Raw genomic sequence first — 20726 nt, 5'->3', positions numbered from 1 at the left:
GATAGACACTCAGGGCCCCAGTTTTACTGGGGGACTGGTCATGTAGGCACACTCTGCCTACCATGGCTACAAATACCAGACTCCCAGAAGGAAAGCAGTTGTTGAGTGTGAACCCCATTGTTTGCACAGATGGACGCAGCAAGCCTCTCTCATCAGGCAGGGTGGTAGGAACCCTCCTGAGAGTCAAGTTCCCAGTGTCAGGCTTACGAGCAGTCCTTTCAAAAGACAATAGTCTCAGATCTGCTCTGTGTCCCCTGTGCTACTATACCCACCAAGAGGCCCACTCAGGGGGCTGAGGCCACTGCAGGACCTCTCGGAAAAGAACAGACAAATCTGCTCACATACATTCACTTCAAGTGACCTTCTCTTCCTGGGATGTCAGAGCTTCTCACAAGATCTCTTTGCCACACTTCACCTGACCCAGCTTCTCCCCGCTGACCCCACCCTCCATTCCTGGGGGTCAGCCACATTGGCTGGGCGGGTATTGTGGTCTGTCTGGCCTTTGGGAGTGAGTATGGAAGACCTCTGGCCACTCCTCCTCTAGAGAAGGAAGAATTCACTAATCAGAAGATAAGATCCTAACATCTTGGGACATATATAAGGGCTACAGAAATCATAGAGAATGGGGCTGGACACTGCAAGAGCTCTAGCAGGAAGGGCCCTGATTTGAGAGTAAATTACTCTGAAAGTCACACCCGGGAGCATAAGGCAGGGCTGAGAGTCCCTGGTTTGGGTTCAGAGTCTGGCTCTGCTTCTTGCTAACTGTGGGGCCCCAAGCTTCATGTTTGCAAAGTAGGGGGTGATAAGCTCCACTTCATCTTGGGAGGATTAAATGAGCTACTCAGCATAAGTATGTATACATAAGTGCTAGATCTCTTGTGTTTCATTTTTTTTCAGCTCTAAAGGGCTCCAAACCTTTCCTGGTTCTCTCAATAGCTGAATTCCAACATTAAAGACATTAGAAGTCAGCTTTATAGTATAAACAGTAACCTTGCCTCACCCTCCCAGCAAGGATTATTGACCCAGACAAGGTCTGTTTGCTCAGCAGGAAAAGACTCTGAATAGAAAGTCTCCCACAGAAATCCCAGAGCCTCAGAAAGCTGGGCTGAAAGAGAAAAAGTTTAAATAAGTTGAAGGTGAGAGTTGATCATAATCAACAAATATGTATTATAGCTCTAGTCCTGGGGATGGGTACAGCAGGGCTTATAAGAGAAGTAGGGAACAAGAACTGGTGGTCTTTGCCCCTAGGGAATCAGAATTCTATAAAGAAGAGAAGCCTCAAACACTTGGGTGATAAGACAGGTGTACAGAATAGGGTAAAATCAAAAGGTTCATTATAGGGAAAACCGACTCTAGAGTGTGCTTAAGGAGTGGTTAGGAAAGACGTGAGAGGTTGGCTGGATTTGGGGGGCAGGCAGCCTCTAATATGGCCCCAATATCCCCCTACTCCTCCTTGTATACAGACCCTTGGTCTCCCCTTCCTATGTATGCTGGGCTTAATCAGTGATAATAGTCAGTCATGTCTGACTCTCTGCCACCCCACGGACTATAGCTTGCCAGGCTCCTCTGTCCATGGAATTCTCCAAGCAAGACTACTGGAGTGGGTTGTCATTTCCTTCTCCAGGAGATCTTCCAGACCCAGGGATCAAATACTGGTCTCCTGCATTGCTGGCAGATTCTATATCATCTAAGCTACCAGGGAAGCTTACTATTAAGAGACATTTCTAAGTATAAAGACAGGTCAACTTCAAAAGCATCAGCAGATACATGCTTGACTTAATCTTATAATCTATAGACAATACACTAGAATACGTAACAAATCCATACACCTTTTCCAAAGGAATACCCGAGACAGAAGTAGCAATCAAGTTATAAATGACAATCATCAATCAGATAAAATAATTTAGATGAAGCTTGTCTCTCTCGAAGAGATGGGGACCGGCTAAGTGGTCAGGAAGGAAATACAATGTGCTTTTAACTTTGTATGAAAAATAATGTTCAGTTCCATGTTGCTGAATATAGCTCTGTTTTTGCCACATAAATCGTCTACTTCAAGTTACTGTCCAAATGCTTTATTACATCTCTGCTTCTGGCCTTTGTTTGGGCTTAATGACTTGGTTCTAAAAAGCAGAAGTTAATGGGATGCCACTTCTGACATTATGTTATAAAAAGACTGTACCTTCCATCTTGGTCGCTGTCTCACTTGCTCACTTGCCCACAGGGAAACCAGTTGCCATGTTGTAAGATGCCCTAAGGACAGGCTTACATGGCAAGGAGCTTAAGAAGGCCTCTTGCTAATGACTAACAAGGACCAAACGCTGCCAATGCCCATGTGAGTTAGCTTGGACATGGTCCCATTAGCTGAGATGAAACTTGCAGCCCCGGCTGATGGTTTTCAACCTTATGAAAGGCCTTGAGCCAGAGGTATGTATGTAAGCCCCACCTTGATTTCTGACTTACAGAAACTGAGCTAATAAATGTTTGTTGTTTTAAGCCACTAAGTTTTGAGGGTAATTTGTTGTGCAATAATGGGGAACTCATACAGCTGAGAAACGTGAGTAGGGTGGCAGGGGGTAGTGCCTGTGGCGGCAAAGGAGGTAGGGAGAGAGGGACAGAGACAGGTAGGCAGAGGAGGAATCAATACGAGTGAATTTCAAGTGAACACTTTAGGGAGAAAAACTACTGAAGAGTCTAGCTCCTGGTTAAAAATCTAGGTGTGATTGGGTGAGTTTTTAAACCCAACCATAGGCAAGTTGAAAAGCTTTGCCTGGCAGGCCTAGGGAGAGCTGCCCTCCCCACTGTGGCCTTGGAGCACAGCCTATGTCATCCTAGTCTCTGGAGGGAGCTGCAGTCAAGGACTCAGGCCTCCCCTCCCCCATGCAGGTCATGCTTTTCGCGTATTTATATTCCTAACTCAGAGGCACCTTCCTTTCTAGGTCTCTCCATCTGAGGTCTTGAGCAGAGGTCCTTTTCAGGTGCCTGACTCTGCTGAGACTTCCTTGTAGGGGTAGGAGTGGGGAAGGAAGGGGAAACCAGGTCAGACTCAGGACCCAGTACTTTTCCACTCCTCACCCTTTCCCACTTCCCCAGCCTCAGGATGCACAAAACTGAAGTCTCATATGCTTGGAGCTCCCTCATCAGCTACGCTGATCCACCCGACCCTGGGCTAGTGTGCCCCTCCACAGGGGAAATGGGAGCAGGAGAAGCTGGCATCCAGCTTTAGACCCTTGCTTATTACATTGCAGTAAGTGATTAACAGCATCACTCTTTCAGTTCTGACTTGTTGCTGTAATCAGCTGCTGGGACACCTGGCACAGCTCAATGCTCTCTCCCAGCTCACGTGAGCTCCTGACAACTCGCACAGAGGTATGGAGGGAGCAGTGTTTGTGGCTTAGGTTAGACTCCCGCTGGAGAAAATGAGAGATCAGAGCTTCAGAAAAGCTCAGCCCGTCACTGAAGAAGATGACTCAGAGGAGGGGACCAGAGCTGCTGAACAGAAGTGATGATACCAAGCATGTTCCTCGCCATCCGATTGTCACTTTCAGGAAGTCTCCACTTGTGTTTTAGGACTTTGTCCCCTTAAGGACAGGGCAACATCTGCTCTCGAGGACCCTACTGTCCTGATGACTTTGCTGTGTCAGATATGCTCCATGGACGAGCAGCATGAGCATCACCTGGGAGCTGCTTAGGAATGCAGAGTGCCAGGCTCCACACAGACTTGCTGAATCACGATCTGTGTACTCACAGATTCCTCGGCACATGAAAGTGTGAGCAGCTCTGGTCTAAAACAGGCTGACAGACTCACACAGTGAAAAACAAACAAAAACAAAACTCGAAAATTATTCAGTTAATCAGGGAAAGTTGAGAACTAGGCTCAACTAATTTAATCACTCATTCAATTGTTTACTAAGAAGACATTTATTAAGCACTTGCACTTTCAGCATACAAAGCTGAAAAAAATACAGAGCCTTGTCCCCAAAGAACCTATAGCTGGAAGGAGTGTCAGTCATAAAACCAACCAAAGAAAACTAGGTGTTACAAGTACTATTGTGAGCACAAAAGAGGGGACATTCCACTGCATGAAATGTGTGAAGGATCAAGAGAAGCTTGAATTGGGTCTTGAATATGGATAAGCTTTAACCTGGGCAGGGATAGATATTCTAGGCTCAGGTTCAGGTCGGTCCGTTTACCATATAGTTTGGTGTGGCTAGGGGATGGGAATAGAAGGTGGGTTTGGCAGGAAAAAAAAAAAGACTCTGGAACAGGACACAGGGCACACTTGTGAAAGCCTTATGTACCCATGCTAAGGAGCTTAGACTTTCTCCTGTAGAGATCTGTAGGCCATGTCTTAGGTCACTTTTGCCTGTAACAAAAATAGGTCCATCTAAATGTGGCTTGAATGATGAGGAAATTTAATTTTCTTGTATAATACAAAGTCCAGCAGTAGAAAGCTTCAGGAACTCATCAAGGCATGGCTTTGTGTCAGCTTCCATCCATGATCACATCCAGATCCAGGCGTCATGGCTTCAACGCACAAAATCCAGAACAAGACAAAAAGGAGTTTCTCCCATTTGTGTCTTTTATATTAAGGAGGAACATATTTCTCAGAAACCTTCAGAAGGTCCAGTTGATCAGAACTGGATCATATCCCTGTGCTCTAGTTGCAAGGCTGGGAGGGTGGATATTTGCCCTTTTTGCATCTTTCCCAGGAGGTCAGCTCTGCCAACAAGGGAGAAGCCTGTGGGGGATGACTGAGGAATGGCAACTATTAGCACATGCCAAGGATGGGTGTTGAGCAGGTGAATCATGTGATAAGATGGGCACTTGGAAGATGGCTCTGGTGGCAGCTTGGCAGGAGGACTAGGTGGGGAGATAGGAAAGTTGAAGAGCGGCATTTTCAGAGGCTGAGGTGCTAGATGAGCTGGTGACTTCTGTACAATCCCTGTAATTCCATCTCCACCTGTCAATGAAGAGGCTGGGGAAATTAGGACTATATAACACCCATTGGAATTCATTTAAAACTATCAGTTCAGTTCAGTCGCTCAGTCGTGTCCGATTCTTTGCGACCCCGTGAATTGCAGCACGCCAGGCCTCTCTGTCCATCGCCAACTCCCGGAGTCTACCCAAACCCATGTCCATCGAGTCGGTGATGCCATCCAACCATCTCATCCTCTGTTGTCCCCTTCTCCTCCTGCCCCCAATCCTACCCAGCATTAGGGTCTTTTAAAACTATAATGACAGTTAATACTGAGTAGCTTTAGGTTGGAAGGCTCAAAAAGGCTTCCTCGGGGCAAATTGATGTAAATATTTAAAAGGGTTTATAGAACTGGATCCCCAGAAAGTCTTTCAGCTCAACCTTTCACCAGATGTCATATGTACAAGTTAACTGGAAAAGGTTTTCAAAAGACTAAGATGTAAATGTCTGGGCTTTGAGAGCTTGTTCCTGGTTTGAGGAACAAGATCTACACATGCGTATGGTACGAGATAATGTTCTGATTAAGGATTCTGTGGTTGGAGGGGACTAAAGCCAACAAAAATAAAGGACAGAGGATAGGAGACTGAAACTTTATTCTGGCCAAAGGTAGGAAATAAGTAAAACAGAGCCTATGACACCAGAAATCAACAAGAGCCTAGACCCTTCTTCCCTTCTCCCATTGGATCATGGATCTTACAGCCATGAGTCTGTATTGAAACCATTCTCCCACTTCTTTAAAAACCAAACCAAACCGAAACAAAAACTAGGGTGAAGACTAGTTGCTTACTATTACTAAAAATAGGTGCTCACTATTTCTGCACAAAGCCCAATATGGCCACCTGGATCCAAGTCCATCATCTACTGCCAACAACCACACTTTCGGTATCTGGAACCAGGCCATGTCGCGGGCAGATGACCAGTCTATGAATGGGGCTGCCCAGGGTCAGGTGTCTATCTCGGGGTTTCCCGTTAGCTGTACCTGGGGTTTCCATAAAGGTGGGAGAGAGGGGGCAAGACTGGATGTGTCTAGCAGAGTCGGCCTGGATTCAGCGCATGTCAACAGGGACACCCAGAAGGCCCAAGGCACTGGAACCAGGGGTGGAGGGTATGTGGAGCCGGTGAGGGGACCCTGAGTTGGAAATAGTACTCTCTTTTTCACATCCTCCATGTTTGGTTGATGTCCTTCCAAGATGACAGAGTCAGACCCCAGAACATAAAGAGCATGTAACTCTCCCCAGGTCACAGAGAAGGGGGAGCAGGGTCACTGGGAACCACATTTCTAAGGTCATATTTTCTGAAAATTCAAGTCACTTCACCCTCTGAACCTCATTCCCTCAGCTTGAAAAGCAGAGAATGATTTCTAAGGTTCCTTCCAGCCATGTCATTCCATGACTCTGGGCTCTTTCCTTCGAGAGGGATCAGAAAAATGAAGAAGTGAGGAGAAAGTTTTCCATCATAGAAGGAGGGCATCGTCACTCATCTGAGGCGGTACAACGTTTGGTCAGCATCACCACCTCTCATTTTAGAGAAGAATGTGACACAGGAGAAACTAAGATCTTAACTCTGAAGTGTAATTAAACAAAACAAAAACTAGTGAGCCAGAAGGAAACCTCTGTTCCCTACTGCAGTCTGTTCTGATGATAATGGAAGAAGAGATGCTGGAAAATCATCTGTACACGACAACCTGAAATGATAACCCTCCATGTCACTAGGCAGAAAAAGCTGAGGGCAGTTCCGGGGTCTGGAGCCTGAGAGAACTGAGGGGCTGGGTTGCTCGCGAGTGACTCTGGAGGTTGAGGAAAGCATGAGGACTGGATGGATGGGGTTGCCATGAAATGATAATCAGGAGGGTTCGTGGAGGGGGCAGCTATTACCATGGGCCTTGGAACTTTCACTTGGACTCAACCTCTCATCCTGAGGCAGCCAAGCCCCCTGGTCACTTCCTTTGGAGGAGGTATTGCAACCACTTGACATCCATCAGAGCCCTCAGCCGTTTATGACAAGCACACTGGGACTGTCTCATGTGGGAGCAAATTAGCTTGACCCCTACCTGCAATGTGGGAGACCCGGGTTCGATCCCTGGGTCAGGAAGATCTTCTGGAGAAGGAAATGGCAACCCACTCCAGTACCCTCACCTAGAAAATCCCATGGACGGAGGAGCCTGGTATGCTACAGTCCATGGGGTCACAAAGAGTCGGACATGACTGAGCGACTTCACTTTCCTTTCCTTTTCCTTTAGGAGAAGAGGGAAATATATCACCTTCCTTACACAGGCAAATAGTCAGATGGCCCCTGTTATGAAAAATAACCACACTGTAGAGTTTTTAAGCAGGTAGAGAAAGGCCCTTAAGAAGAGCTGGGAATGAAGCATCGAGATCAGAGCAAGGGTACATGGCACGAAGTTTAATTCCCACTCGCTTTCCACAGGGTTCTGACAAGTACTATTTTCTTGGAATCTGATTTCTCTCCTTTCCTTCTAACCTTTCTTGGACATGTGATTAGCTTAGAAAGAGAGCCAGGGTCTTTTGTGTCATTAAACTGGATTTGGCAGGGAGGTCAGTAGCGCCCTTTTAGGGGATGGGATGCAAAGGGGCAGATTTCTTTCTAAGCATGTGTCCAGGACAGCTTCCTTGGTGGTCTTCGTGGGAAGGATGATAAGGGGGGATGCCAGATCCAGGGATACACTCACCCCCTGCAACCTACGCATGAATGAGCATCAGGAGACACACGGAAAGCAATTCCTCAGACTACAGAGGAGACTGTCCCAGGTGGCCTCGAGGTGGTGCTGTTTCCGTCAGCGCACTCCTGGGCTGGAGACTCTGCTGGTTCCTTGATGCAGTTGTGTCACGTCTCGGGGCGAGAAGAGGGGCTGAGACCCCTTGGTAAGAAATTCTTCCACCCTGATGAATCGAGAAAGGTCACCAGCTGTCAGGATGGGGGTTAGAGTCGTGAGAACAAGAAGAGAACATCCTTCCCAGGCTCACCTCTTCCATGAAAGCTTCTTTGACCACTTCACCCCCAACTTATCTGTCCCTCTTCTGAGCTGCTAATGGAATTATCATCTGAACACTTATGGGCTCACAGAGCTGGGAGAATGCTTTTCAGAGATCATTCAGTGTGTTGGGGGTTGGGATGAGCGCATTCCACAGATGAGGAAACTGAAGCCCAGAAAGATGAAACGACTTACCTAAGGTATACCAGCTAGTTAGGGGCAGATCTGGAACTAAAGCCAAGCTTTCCTGATCACGCAGTCCCTCCCTATCACAGAGCATATACGTCCATGGATCATCAGTGGTCTTCTCATGTGTGTCTCATCTCCCACTTTGTCTTGTATAAGTGTCTTTGAGAGGGCAAAGGAAGGCCTTACTGGCCTGAGTGGAAAGACCTGTGTAATGAGGCCTCCAATCTCAGCATCAAGCTGAAGGGAAGGCCAGTGACTCAAAGACTCCCAGTTGTCTCCAAGGAAGACCTAGATGTGGCAACTCACTGATGCCCCAAGAAGCCTCAGATAAAAGAATCACAACCTCCCTCTTTACCGTGGCCTTTCCGGGGGCCCCCAACTCAATGTGGATGCCTGAGGTCCCTCCTGGTCCTTATGCCAGGCTCATGTTTGGATCCAGAGTCTCGGATGGCATGGATCCCCCCCATCTCCCAGGTATGGGATAGGGGAAAACTTCTCACCTCCAAGGCCTGGTTTTATCTCCTTTCCTTTATTTTGTGGGTTATCTCTCTCCACTAAAGAAGAAAAAATCTGCCCCAGCCTTCTTTTCTAAAAGAAAAGGAATTTACTAGTTTAATCCAAAGGATGCTTTGGTAACAGCCCATCCTTACTGAGTACCTATAATGTGCCAAGCACTGTTGTAAGACTTTACATATACTAACTCATTTTGTCCTCCAACAATCCTCTGAGGAGGAGAGCATCATCCTCTCACTTGGCAGACAATGGAACTGAAGCTCAAGCATGTGAACTTGCCTGAGGTCACATAGCTGCTAAATGGCAGAACTAAGATTTATTTCCAGGCTGTCTGGTTCCAGAATCCGGTGGCTTAACCATGATTCAATACTGCCTTGCAATCCAGTGTACAATGTAAAGTAATAATAATAATATACATATCTATGTGGCAGGGCCCCAAATTGCTTGTTCCTCTATCCCAAAAGGCTATTGGGATATTTTAGTACTTTTCTTGAATAAGGGTATTAAAAGCCCTCCTGGGGCCTCTGAATACTTCTGAGTCCAGTATCCAGGATCAGGTGAAGAGTTTGTTCTTACCTGGATGAGATAACAACAGCTAACATTTCCTGAGCACTTGCTCTATGTCAGACACTGTGTTTATTAGGGCTTTATAGAAAGTGTCATTTCCTATTTATCGCAACTTTATCATGATATTATTCCCCTCGTTTTATGGATGGGGAAACTGATGCTTGGAGAAGTTAAATAACTTGGCTGAGTGTCCACGGGGAGTAAACGTCAGAACCCGGGCTCTAAGCCCCTCCATGGTATCTGCCTCATCCCGAGAGGCAAGCTGAGCGGCAGCACAACTGGACAGCTCTGAAAAGAGGGTCAACGATCCTGTAGGGTCAGGACTTCCTGTCCCTCACCAAACCATTGATTTGCCCCACTCACCTTCTTGGTTACCTAGCAGGGCAGGCAGTGAAAGCGTGGACTGTAGCTATGGCTACAGCAGAGATCAGTGAGCAGACTCTAGCTCTGACTGTGACCTTGGACAGCCCTATAAGCCATGAAGATAGTACTGATTCAGAGAGGCTGGATAAGGCCCGAGTTCAGTTCAGTCACTCAGTTGTGTCCGACTCTTTGCGACCCCATGGACTGCAGCGCGCTGGGCCTCCTGAAGAGCAATTCCCTTCTGGCCATGGTTCAATTACAGGTGGGCAAGAGAAAGCAGTGATACAGGGAAGCAGTATAATGTAATGGCTAAGCATAAGGGTTCTGGAGCCTGATTTTTGAGTTTCTAAATCGTAGGTCTGCTACTCAGTAGCTACATGATTTTGAGAAAATAATTTCGTCTCTGGGCTTCAGTGTCCTCATTCACAAAGTGGGAATGGTAATAGTACCTATTTCATGAGATTGTTTTGAGGGTAAAAGTATGCAGTATTTATAAAGCTTTTAAAATACTATATGACACACAGTAAGTGCCATGTAATGTCTGTTAAGTAAAGATGGACAGCCAACCACACCTTAACTTAGAATTTTACACTTTATTGCTGTTGGGATTGAAGTGTTGGGGTACAGAGTAGGGGTTGGCTTGGGGAGTAAACTAACTTATGCTGTGTGTTCATAAGGGGGAGAGTTTAGCAAGGACAAGCTTTCCTTGACTGATTCATCCCTCAAGTCATATTCCAACACCTAGGAGGAATATTTGTGTTTCTCAGGAGTTTTCATCCCCCCACAGTGACTGACAGATGGTTAATAGATACGTAATAAATACATGTTGAATGATTCCATCCAATATTCTTCTCACCTAGTTTAGTCCCACATTAAGGTTTATCTGGATGACTGCAGGTCTTCCAATTGGCTTCCTCACCTTTGTATCCTGCTGTCTCTGACAGGTGTTGAACACAGCTTCTCAACTGACCTTCCCAGGGCACACGCCACCCCGGTGCTCAGAAACCTTTGATGACCTTTCTCTGTCCTCATCACAAGCCTTTTGGCCTAAACTTCAGGCTCTGCACAATCTGTTTTCAGGTGACATTTCTAAAATTGTTTCCTCCAACTCTGCTTTTGGCAGTTATATTCCAGCCAGACTATTATCCAGCTCACTTCAATCCCAAGTGGTGATTTCCCCACGGTCTCTTCCGCTTTCCAATGTCTGACCCTCCTCTCATGTCCATATGTTCAAATCCTGCCCTGCTTTCAAAATTTACTCAAATGTTCCCCGATCCCTCCAGGCAGAAGAGGGGTTAACTTCCTTTGAAGTCCATAGAACTTGGAACTTGCCTTCCATGCTTATCACATCCTGATCTGTCTTGTAGTTATTTTATGAAGATAAATTATCTTCTGCAAGAATTTCAGCTCTTCAGAGCAGGATGTGTCTAATGCATCTTTGTATCTACTATAGGGCCTAGAAGTGTTTCTCACATAGGGTAGGCACTAAACAATTATTTGTTGGATAGATGAATGGATTGATGGATGAGCAGAGAAGCTCTCATGAAGCTGAAAAAATTTCTGTGGGGATTCCTTTCTCTTTCCTTTTCCAAAGACACTTTAGTCCCAGGATTCATACTCATTCAAAAGTCCTTCACTGGGACTCTGAAGTCTCAATTTTGCTGACTTGGCACATGTGTTAGGTGGCCTGCAGATTTTAAGATGGGGCCCTGGAGGGCAGAGAACTGAAAGACTTAATGCCTAAAAGGGAATCCCTCTGTACTTGTCAATATTCAAACCACTTAACAGTATACTCAGGATAATTGTCCTCTGCCATTAGAAATTAGGAACCAGATGACCACAAAGTCAAAATTACCAATCACCGGAGGCACTGGATTTAGAATTTACAGTCAAGAGCGGAAAAAGAGGGAAATGTATTGTTATCAACTATGTCTTATAACAATAAGTCTGCTAAGTCGCTTCAGTCGTGTCCGACTCTGTGCGACCCCATAGACGGCAGCCCACCAGGCTCCGCCGTCCCTGGGATTCTCCAGGCAAGAATACTGGAGTGGGTTGCCATTTCCTTCTCCAGTGCATGAAAGGGAAAAGTGAAAGTGAAGTCGCTCAGTCGTGTCCGACTCTTAGCGACCCTATGGACTGTAGCCTACCAGGCTTCTCCGTCCATGGGATTTTCCAGGCAAGAGTACTGGAGTGGGGTGCCATTGCCTTCTCCAACAATAAGTCACCTATCCGCAAAAGAACCTTGTGAGATAAGCACTGTTTTCCCCATTTTACACGTAAGAAAACTAAAAAGTAAAGTGAAGATCACATAGCAGGAAGTGGTGAAGCCTGGATTTAAACTCCACTCGGATATCCAAATCCCTGGTCCTTTCACAAAGCAATAATGTTGCTCTCTTTGTTAGCCTTCACTGTGGTCTCACCCAATCTAGAAAATTATACTTATGTCTTGAATACTCCATCATTCTAGGGGGCCTCTTCATTTAACACCTCCACCGAATTAGTCAAAGCAATCAACCTTAATTGTGGGAACAAACCACTCTTAAAACCTCAGTGGTACAACACAATAAAGGCTTATTTCTCACTCATATTTAGTTGACTTCAGTTGGGCAATTCTCCAAACAGTCACTTAGGAATCCAAGTGACTTCCAGCGGGAGACACTCTAACAAGCAGCTTCCAATATCACCTTGGGAGAAGAGGGGGATGGGGACAATTGCACAGGGGTTTATGGCCAGACTTGGAAGTGGCTTCCCTGGTGGCTCAGATGGTAAAAGCGTCTGCCTACAATGTGGGAGACTCGGGTTCAATCCCTGGGTCGGGAAGATCCCCTGGAGAAGGAAATGGCAACCCACTCCAGTACTCTTGCCTGGAAAATCCCATGGACGGAGAAACCTGGTAGGCTACAATCCATGGGGTCGCAAAAAGTCAGACACAACTGAGCGACTTCACTTTCTTTCTTTCTTTCTTTGGAAGTGTCACACATGATCCCATTGACCAGAACCCAGTTGCACAACCTCAACCTGGGTGCGAGTAAGATTGGAAAATGTAGTCTTCCTATGTGTTCAGGAAAAGGAAATAGGATGGGCAGGCCTTAGTCAGTCTCTGACACATCCACTGTATCAATCAGGTTTCTTGTAGGAAACAGATGGCACACCTAACTGGGATTCTGAATTTAATGAAGGTGCTATTTTACAAAGGTGTGAATGGGGTGACGAGAATCTATAAGGGATTTTGACACAACCAGGGACTAGCAAAAACAGGAATTTTATGTCTCCCTTGTTTATGAAGTTTATAGTCCAAGGGCAAGGAGAAGAAAGCATATTATTAGAGCTGAAAAGAGCTGGAGCCATGGAAGAAGGGCTTCCTGGCAGAAGCTATGGTTGTAGAAGGATGCTACCAGTGCCAGAAGTGCAATATCTAAGCAGGAAGGGAATGGAGGAGGAAATAACCTGATCCCTCTCTCCTTCAACCCTCAGACCTCTGGTCAAAGCCAGTTGCGAGCCAGAGGGCAAGAGAGCCTGGGTGATGCAGTCCACAGAGGTCATCTTCCCAGGGCACAGAGAATAGCAGGCAGATTCACAAGAATAACCCACATCCTAGCCACTCCACCTGAACATCTGCTGTCCCTAGGAGGTGTCTCTCTCAGATCCTTCCCTGTGTGCTCTCTCCCCATAATCCTGCCTGTCCAGATTCATCCACCCCAGCTGGGCACACTGTACCACACACCCCACACCCTTCCCTGCCCCCACCACGTCCTCCTAAATGGGATGGGAGAGAACGTAGGACTACCAAGAAAACTTAGTTTTTTCCAATATGACTTGCAAAACCCAACAGAAAGAAGGCTTTATAGCAAATTACATTTCACCCTGTAAGTCAGCTATTCTCTGTGAGGAGAGAGGAGAGGGCCAGGGTGGAGAGAACCCCTCTTCTGAGAGACTTGACCCTCTGGGCCTTGAATGACACAGGCCTTCACTGCTTCCCCCAGTCACTCCCCCTCCCTCACCCTGTCCCTGTCCTTTTCCACCTTCAGTAACCGCCACCACCCCCGAATCTGCATCAGACCTGGCTCAGGGCTGATTGTGATGAACTGTGCAGATACGTTCACAGGAACTCAGTGCTCTGGCAGGGCTTGGAGAAGCAGCTGCAGTAATTACAGTGGATTTCTGAAATGGAAACTAATGATGCAGGTTCAGATCTAAAATACTTTTGATCCTCTTCATCATTAAAAGACCATTAAAGCTACAACACATATATTATTGGACATCAAATCTACATTGATGTAAAAAGAAATTAGGCTGATAATTGTTCCCAAGGCCATTATCTCCAGTGAGTGAGGGCACATTGTACCCGGTGTGGCTCTGCAGAAGGGCTTTCACTGACCCTGATCGGTTCAGTTTAGACGACATTGATTACACACATTCTCCATGCCATCCTAGTCAGAGGTCTACTTCTGTGACTGCCCTGATTGAAACTGACTTTCAAGGACTTACACTCTGCTTTCAGAGCCCCAGGGGAAAAATAAACTCATAGGCCTTGAAAGACCACAAAAGTTCATGGCAACACGAAAGAAAGGGACAGCATGTCTTAGTGACTCCAGCAAAAGAGGAAAAATCACAACGTGTACAATGAGAACCAAAACAAAACAGAACAGAGACTGTAGAACCATCTAATAGGGTGCTTTGCATGCAATCGATATTCAATCAATATGAGTATAATTAAGAAATTAACCAATGACCTAAAAGATCTTTTTTAAAAATATATAGACTTCATGTAAGGATGGGGATTAAACCATTCTTACTGGCTTTTAGATCCTAACTACTTCCCCTGAACCACCACCAAAGAGATTCTCATTCAGAAGTCCTACCATAGGCTAAACCCTCCTCACTTAACCCCATGGGTCCACATTCCTAATTATCTGACAGGGCTCATAGATCCAGCTACCACCCCCTTGAGTCACCACGGCACTCCTGGCCTGGTGCCTCATTGTCACTACGCTCCATTTGTCATCCAGGGTGTGAGGTTAGGTGGCAACACCACAGTCCTATTTCCAGGTCCTCAATAAAGAGGACGAGGAAAATAATGATGCGGGAGATCGGGCCACTGACTTCTCCAGAAGTAAGACTGAGAGTGGGAGATGGGGTGGAAATTAACAGGCTTGTTGTTGTTCAGTCGCTCAGTTGTGTCTGGCTTTTTGTGAACCCATGGACTGTAGCACGCCGGGCTTCACTGTCCTCACTATCTCCCGGAGTTTGCTCAAACTCATGTCCATTTGAGTCAGTGATGCCATCCAGCCATCTCATCCTCTGTCGCCACCTTCTCCTCTTGCCCTCAATCTTTCCCAGCATCAGGATCTTTTCCAGAGAGTCAGCTCTTCCTATTTGGTGGCCAAAGTATTGGAGCTTCAGCTTCTTCAGCACCAGTCCTTCCAATGAGTATTCAGGGTTGATTTCCTGAAATAAGACTGAGTGTGGGAGATGGTGTGGAAGTCAACAGTGGTACAGAGAGTCTCAGAGACAGGCCAGGTTATTTAAAACATGGCACATGGCTTATCATCATTTCTGAGATCCTGGACAAGAATATCTTCAGTACCATGCCTGATTCAGTCACAGCCAAAAAAAGAAATAGGTAAAAAGATTATGACTAGTACAGGGTCTCCTGAAGCCCCTCGGCCTCAGAAGCTGGGAGCAAGATGTGAGAGTAATTTAGGGAGAAGATGATGATTGCAAGGGCAGAAGACACCAGGGGCATTAAGGTCATTCTTAAGGTGCAGGCTGTTCTATCCAAGGCCACCTTCAGAAGGCATCACCAAGTTTAATGTTAACCAATGGGGAACTGGTTAAATAAAGGATAGTACAGTTACCAATTATTGTATTGTCTGTATATTTGATATGGAAAGGTCATCAATAAAAGGAAAATAAAAATACAAAGGGGCATAAAGTTGTATAATCTATTTGTATAAAGAAGGAGTGAAAAGAATGGATAATTTTATATGCTTGCTAATAAAGCATACATTTTCTCTATAAGATATGGAACAAACCAAATAATGTTGATTTCCCATAGGAAAAGGCAGTGAGTGGCTGGATGTCTGATGAAGGAGGAAGAATTTACATTTTTGGATGTGACTATTATATATTCAAAAATATAAAAGTAACACCATTCTTAAGTGAATGGGAGAGGGAACTATCATTTGTTGAAAGTGTATCAGGAACTTTGCAAGTATCGTCTAACTTATTTCTCTCACTGTTTTTGAATCCTACTTTTTATTTTTACATGTATTTTTAATTTGTAAAAGTAATACATACTCAATGCAGATAGTCTGAGAAATTTACACACACGTGAAAAACAAACAAAAAATCCCTAGCTGTAATCCCAACTACATTTAGAGATAACTACTGTTAAAATTCTGGTGTAAAGTCTTTCACTGGTATAGTTATTTTTATAAAAATGGAATCCTATTGAGTAGAGTCCTGAGTGTACAGTAAAAACTAGCACAACACTGTAAAGCAACTATACTCCAATAAAAACTTTTAAAAATGTAATGTCATAGAGAACAGACTTGTGGTTGCCAAGGAAAGGGAGGTGTTAGGGAGGGAATGACTAGGATTGGGATTAGTGATGCAAACTAATACATATAGGTTGGATAAACAACAAGGTCCTACTATATATCACAGGGCACTATATTCAGTATGCTGTGATAAACCATAATGGAAAAAAAAAATATATATATATATATATACAGTTGCTGTTGTTCAGTTGCTCAGTCGTGTCTGACTCTTTGCGACCCACGGACTGCAGTACAACAGACTTCCCTGTCCTTTACCATCTCCCGGAGCTTGCTCAAACTCATGTGCATTGAGTCGGTAATGCCATCCAACCATCTCATCCTCTGTCATCCCCTTCTCCTCCTGACTTCAATCTTTCCCAGCATCAGGGTCTTTTCTAATGACTCAGCTCTTTGCATCAGGTGGCCAGGGTATTGGAGCTTCAGCTTCAGCATCAGTCCTTCCGATGAATATTCAGGATTGATTTCCTTTTGGATGGACTGGTTTGATCTCCTTGCAGTCCAAGGGACTCTCAAGAGTCTTCTCCAACACCACAGTTCAAAAGCATCAATTCTTTGTCGCTCAGCCTTCTTTATGGTCCAACTCTCACATCCATACATGACCACTGGAAAAACCATAGCTTTGACTAGATGGATCTTTGTTGGCAAAGTAATGTCTCTGCTTTTTAATATGCTCTCTAGGTTGGTCATAGCTTTTCTTCCAAGGAGTAAGCAACTTTTAATTTCATGGCTTCACTCACCATCTGCAGAGATTTTGGAGCCCAAGAAAATATAGTCTGTCACTGTTTCCATTGTTTCCCTATCTATTTGCCATGAAGTGATGGGAGCAGATCCCATGAACTTCGGTTTTTTAATGTTGAGTTTTAAGCCAGCTTTTTCACTCTCCTCTTTCACCCTCATCAAGAGGCTCTTTAGTTCCTATTCACTTTCTGTTGGTATCATCTGCACATCTGAGGTTATTGATATTTCTCCTGGCAATCTTGATTCCAGTTTGTGCTTCACCCAGCCCAGTATTTCACATGATGTACTCTGCATGTAAGTTAAATAAGCAGGGTGACAACATACAGCCTTGATGTACTCCTTTCCCAGTTTGGAACCAGTCTGTTGTTCCATGTCTGGTTCTAACTTTTGCTTCTTGACCTGCATACAGGTTTAGCAGGAGGCAGGTAAGGTGACCTGGTATGCTCATCTCTTTAAGAATTTTTATACACATGTATATGATAACTGAGTCACTACACTGTATGGCAAAAATTAACACAACATTGTAAATCAACTATGCTTCAATACAATTTTTTAAAATGCAAAAAAAGGAATCCCAGTGTTCACTGTTTTGTAACTTGCTTTTCTCACTTCTCACCATAACATGAATATTTTCTCATGTCAACATTATTCTTGTATAAGATAATTTTAAGTGATGTATGATACTATTTAATATGGGGATATTATAATTTATGTAACAAATTCTCTACAAATACTGTTGTAAACATTCTTTTATATGTATTTTTATACATAGCTCTGATTATTTTATAATCCTCATTTTTTTTTTCCAGAAGAGCTAAATAACTCTTTGAATTCACATAGCAAATAAACAGTACATCTGAGATCAGCATTTGGTCTATCTGCCTCCAAAATTGGAATCTTTTCTGCCACTTGAAACTGCCTGGGTTCTGCTTACTACACAGCAGATTTTCATGAGTTGGTTGTATGGAAATGTTGTAAGTGTTGTACTGTTCCAGCAGGAAGACATTTGAATCAAACATGACAGCTTTCTAGAGGTAGGGAAAGTAAAAGTAGATGTTCCCAGAGCTGCGCAAACCTCTGTTCTCAAAGATGAGACGTGGGGAAGCCATCTGTGCCGTGCTATCTGTTGTCGGTGCAGCATAGTCACTGCCTTCTCCTAAAATCTCCTCTTCAATGCAGGAGGGAAGTCTGGAACTACATTGCTGAGGATCTTTCTTCCTAAAAGGTTCTGGCTTATATGCTGCCAAGGAGAAGTGATTATGAGAGATTAAGAGAAGTAGTTTTTGTCTGGTGGCACCTGGGGGGAAATATATAGGCAGATGGCAGAACTAAAATTTGCATTGATTTCTGGGCAAGTTTCTGCAAACCACCTGCTTTGGTAGTGCGAGCCACGGAGATGGGAAGTGGCTTCTTTGAGAGCCCGGCACATTTTGATCTTGTAACCTCCAGCAGTGTTTTCCCTGACCTTCACTTCTCGAGCTTATCCAAAGTTAGTCTAAGTCTCTAATTCCCCATTTTAAACCCTTCCTACTTGGAATAGCAAGAGTGGCTTCTGTCTCCTGACCATCCATCAGCAAGGCTTTAGATTATAAAGCTAGTATGTCTTTCCATTTGCCACTTCGGGTCACTTTTTAAATATATTCTGCTTCTTTTTTCCTGATAAAAATTAAGAGAGCAGTTAACATGTATCAGGGGGCTTCCCTGCTGGTTCATTGGTAAAGAATCTGAATGCCAATACAGGAGACATGGGTTCGACCCCTGGGTCGGGAAGATCCCCGGGAGTAGGAAATGGCAATCCACTCCAGTTCTTGCCTGGAGAATTCCATGGACAGAGGAGCCTGGTGGGCTACAATCCATAGGATCGCAGAGTTGGACACAACTGAAGTGACTCAGCACTTTGCTGTACATCTGAATTTAACACAACACTGTAAATCAACGGTACTCCAATAAAAACTTAAAAAAAGAATCTTTTTGTCTTCTGTTCTATCTCTAAGGCTTAGAACAGATGTCGAGCACATAGTATGCATTTAATAAATACTTGTTCAATTGTTTCCAAAATCCTTCCAAATACCACCATGTTCTTGGTCACATTTAAAGTAACAAGGGAGCACTGTTCTGCTGCTCACTAGGTACATACACTGGCAGTGGGGATTGTCAACCACTACCTTATTTGTGCAGGACTAAGGGGAACAAGGAAGGGGAGGATAGGGAAGGTGACGTGAGGTGTGAAGAGCTCTGGGCCATCAAGCACACCCAGCCTTCCCTAGAGGTACCAAGACCTGCCTTATTAATACTTAGTCCTGCATTATTAATCACATCAGTGTCTTAAGAATATATTTCAAGAAGGAAAACAAAAAAACAATTGTTCCATCAAAGCTTATTACTTTTTTGTTGGTGGCTGCTTCCACAAAAATGCTTGGGATTGACTTTTCTGGGCTACGTGGCATTGGAGGAGTGCTGGGTTCTAGGAGACCTCTGGAGGGTAGGAACAACTCCAGGATAACTAATAAAATCTCAGATAGCCTGGTTTTCTTAAAAATTGGTTTTGTGTCATGACTCAGAGGGAACTGTCTTGGAACAGTTGACTTTCCACTTTGACTTTCCAACAGTTGTCTTGGAACCACTTGCTGGAGGGGTTCCAGGTGGGCTTGGAAGGCTTGGGCCCAGGAAACCATGAGATTGGAGAAAGGGAAGAAATAAGTTAAAAAGTTGGGCAAAAGCCACCAGAAAAGAACAGTTTTGGAGCAGAACAATCAATCAGCTGGGCAAGTATCTTTTCTGGGGGGGGTCTTGAGGTATCTTGGATGTAAATTGCCTTGGTACGGGAAGCATGAAGCATAATGGACTTGATAGGATAGGACTTTATCCTCCTGGCCCCTGAACAACTTCTTCCAGTTGTTCAGCCTCACTGGAAAGCCAGGATGAAATAACATCATCAATGTTCGGGGCTGAACAATCCTTCTTCCCCAGGTAGGCTGTGAGGTGAGCTGACAGGGGCACTCAGCTGCCCTGCCAGGGCACAGGCCCAAAGAGAAGCAGCCTTGAAAGGCCAACTCTGTTGGTCAGTTGTCCCTCACCCCAGCTTCTCTTAATTTTTAGGTCTTTCTGTCCTTTTACCTTTTTCTGCCACTGCTAGCTCTATGACTCTGAACAAGTTACTTACGTTCTTTCTCTGAGCTATAGCTCCCTCATCTATATAAGAGTGCATAAATATACAGCTCATGGATTGTTGCGTGGATCAAATGAGATGTGTGTAAAGCACACAGTAGGTACTTAATAAATGAGTGGCAGATGATGGTGATGGTGATACCAGGCATAGAAATAAGACAGAAGGGGGCTGTTTGGCAGAAATGATCTTAGGGTCTTCCTGGAGGCTCACAGCCTCAGTCCACAAGCAGGTCTTTGCATTTAGGCTGAGGACACAGAGGTGCCTGTTTGTGCCACCATCATGATGCCCACCCCCTGCCTCCTCCACTGTGCGTGAGCTATGCACTGCCCTGTCTCACAGCCTTTCCTCTCTACCCCATTTCCCTATGAAAGCAGCTGAAGACGCAGACGTTATGGCCCCTCTGAGCTCAGTCTAATTGCCAAGCTCATAAGTGCTCAGCACCGTGCTGGCAAACGAGGCAGTGGGGATGCATAATGTTTAAGCTCTGGTATATTAATAAGGAGACACAGCCAAGTGATAAATAAGCCAACTCAAGAAGAAAAATAATATTAGGGAGGATAATACAGGAGAATAAAGGAAAGACTGAGGTAGAGAAGGAGGGAGGAGTGGAGGAGGGGGTGGGAGGCAGTGCAGAGCTCAGCTTGCTTCAGCGGAAGC

The 20726-nt window shown here is 44.9% G+C and overlaps 1 protein-coding gene across 13 annotated transcripts in view; it reads right to left on the bottom strand.

The window, feature by feature from the left end:
- FUT8 (fucosyltransferase 8) overlaps positions 1-20726 on the bottom strand; it is a 367612-nt gene that overhangs the window by 32485 nt on the left and 314401 nt on the right. For 11 of the 13 annotated variants that reach the window (XM_081509992.1, XM_081509994.1, XM_081509990.1 and 8 more), the window contains one exon: positions 7364-7875. In XM_081509992.1, the coding sequence (XP_081366118.1) occupies positions 7723-7875 (153 nt within the window). In that variant the 3' untranslated portion in view covers positions 7364-7722. Of the gene's footprint in view, positions 1-7363; positions 7876-20726 lie in introns of those variants that run through there. The other 2 variants (XR_014059426.1, XR_014059425.1) reach the window with 1 other exon arrangement.

Source organism: Giraffa tippelskirchi, chromosome 7 (assembly GCF_054371585.1).
Source record: "Giraffa tippelskirchi isolate mGirTip1 chromosome 7, T2T-mGirTip1v1.2.pri, whole genome shotgun sequence".
In the NCBI taxonomy this organism is placed as follows: Eukaryota; Metazoa; Chordata; class Mammalia; order Artiodactyla; family Giraffidae; genus Giraffa; species Giraffa tippelskirchi.
This window is presented reverse-complemented; position numbering and strand designations above follow the sequence as displayed.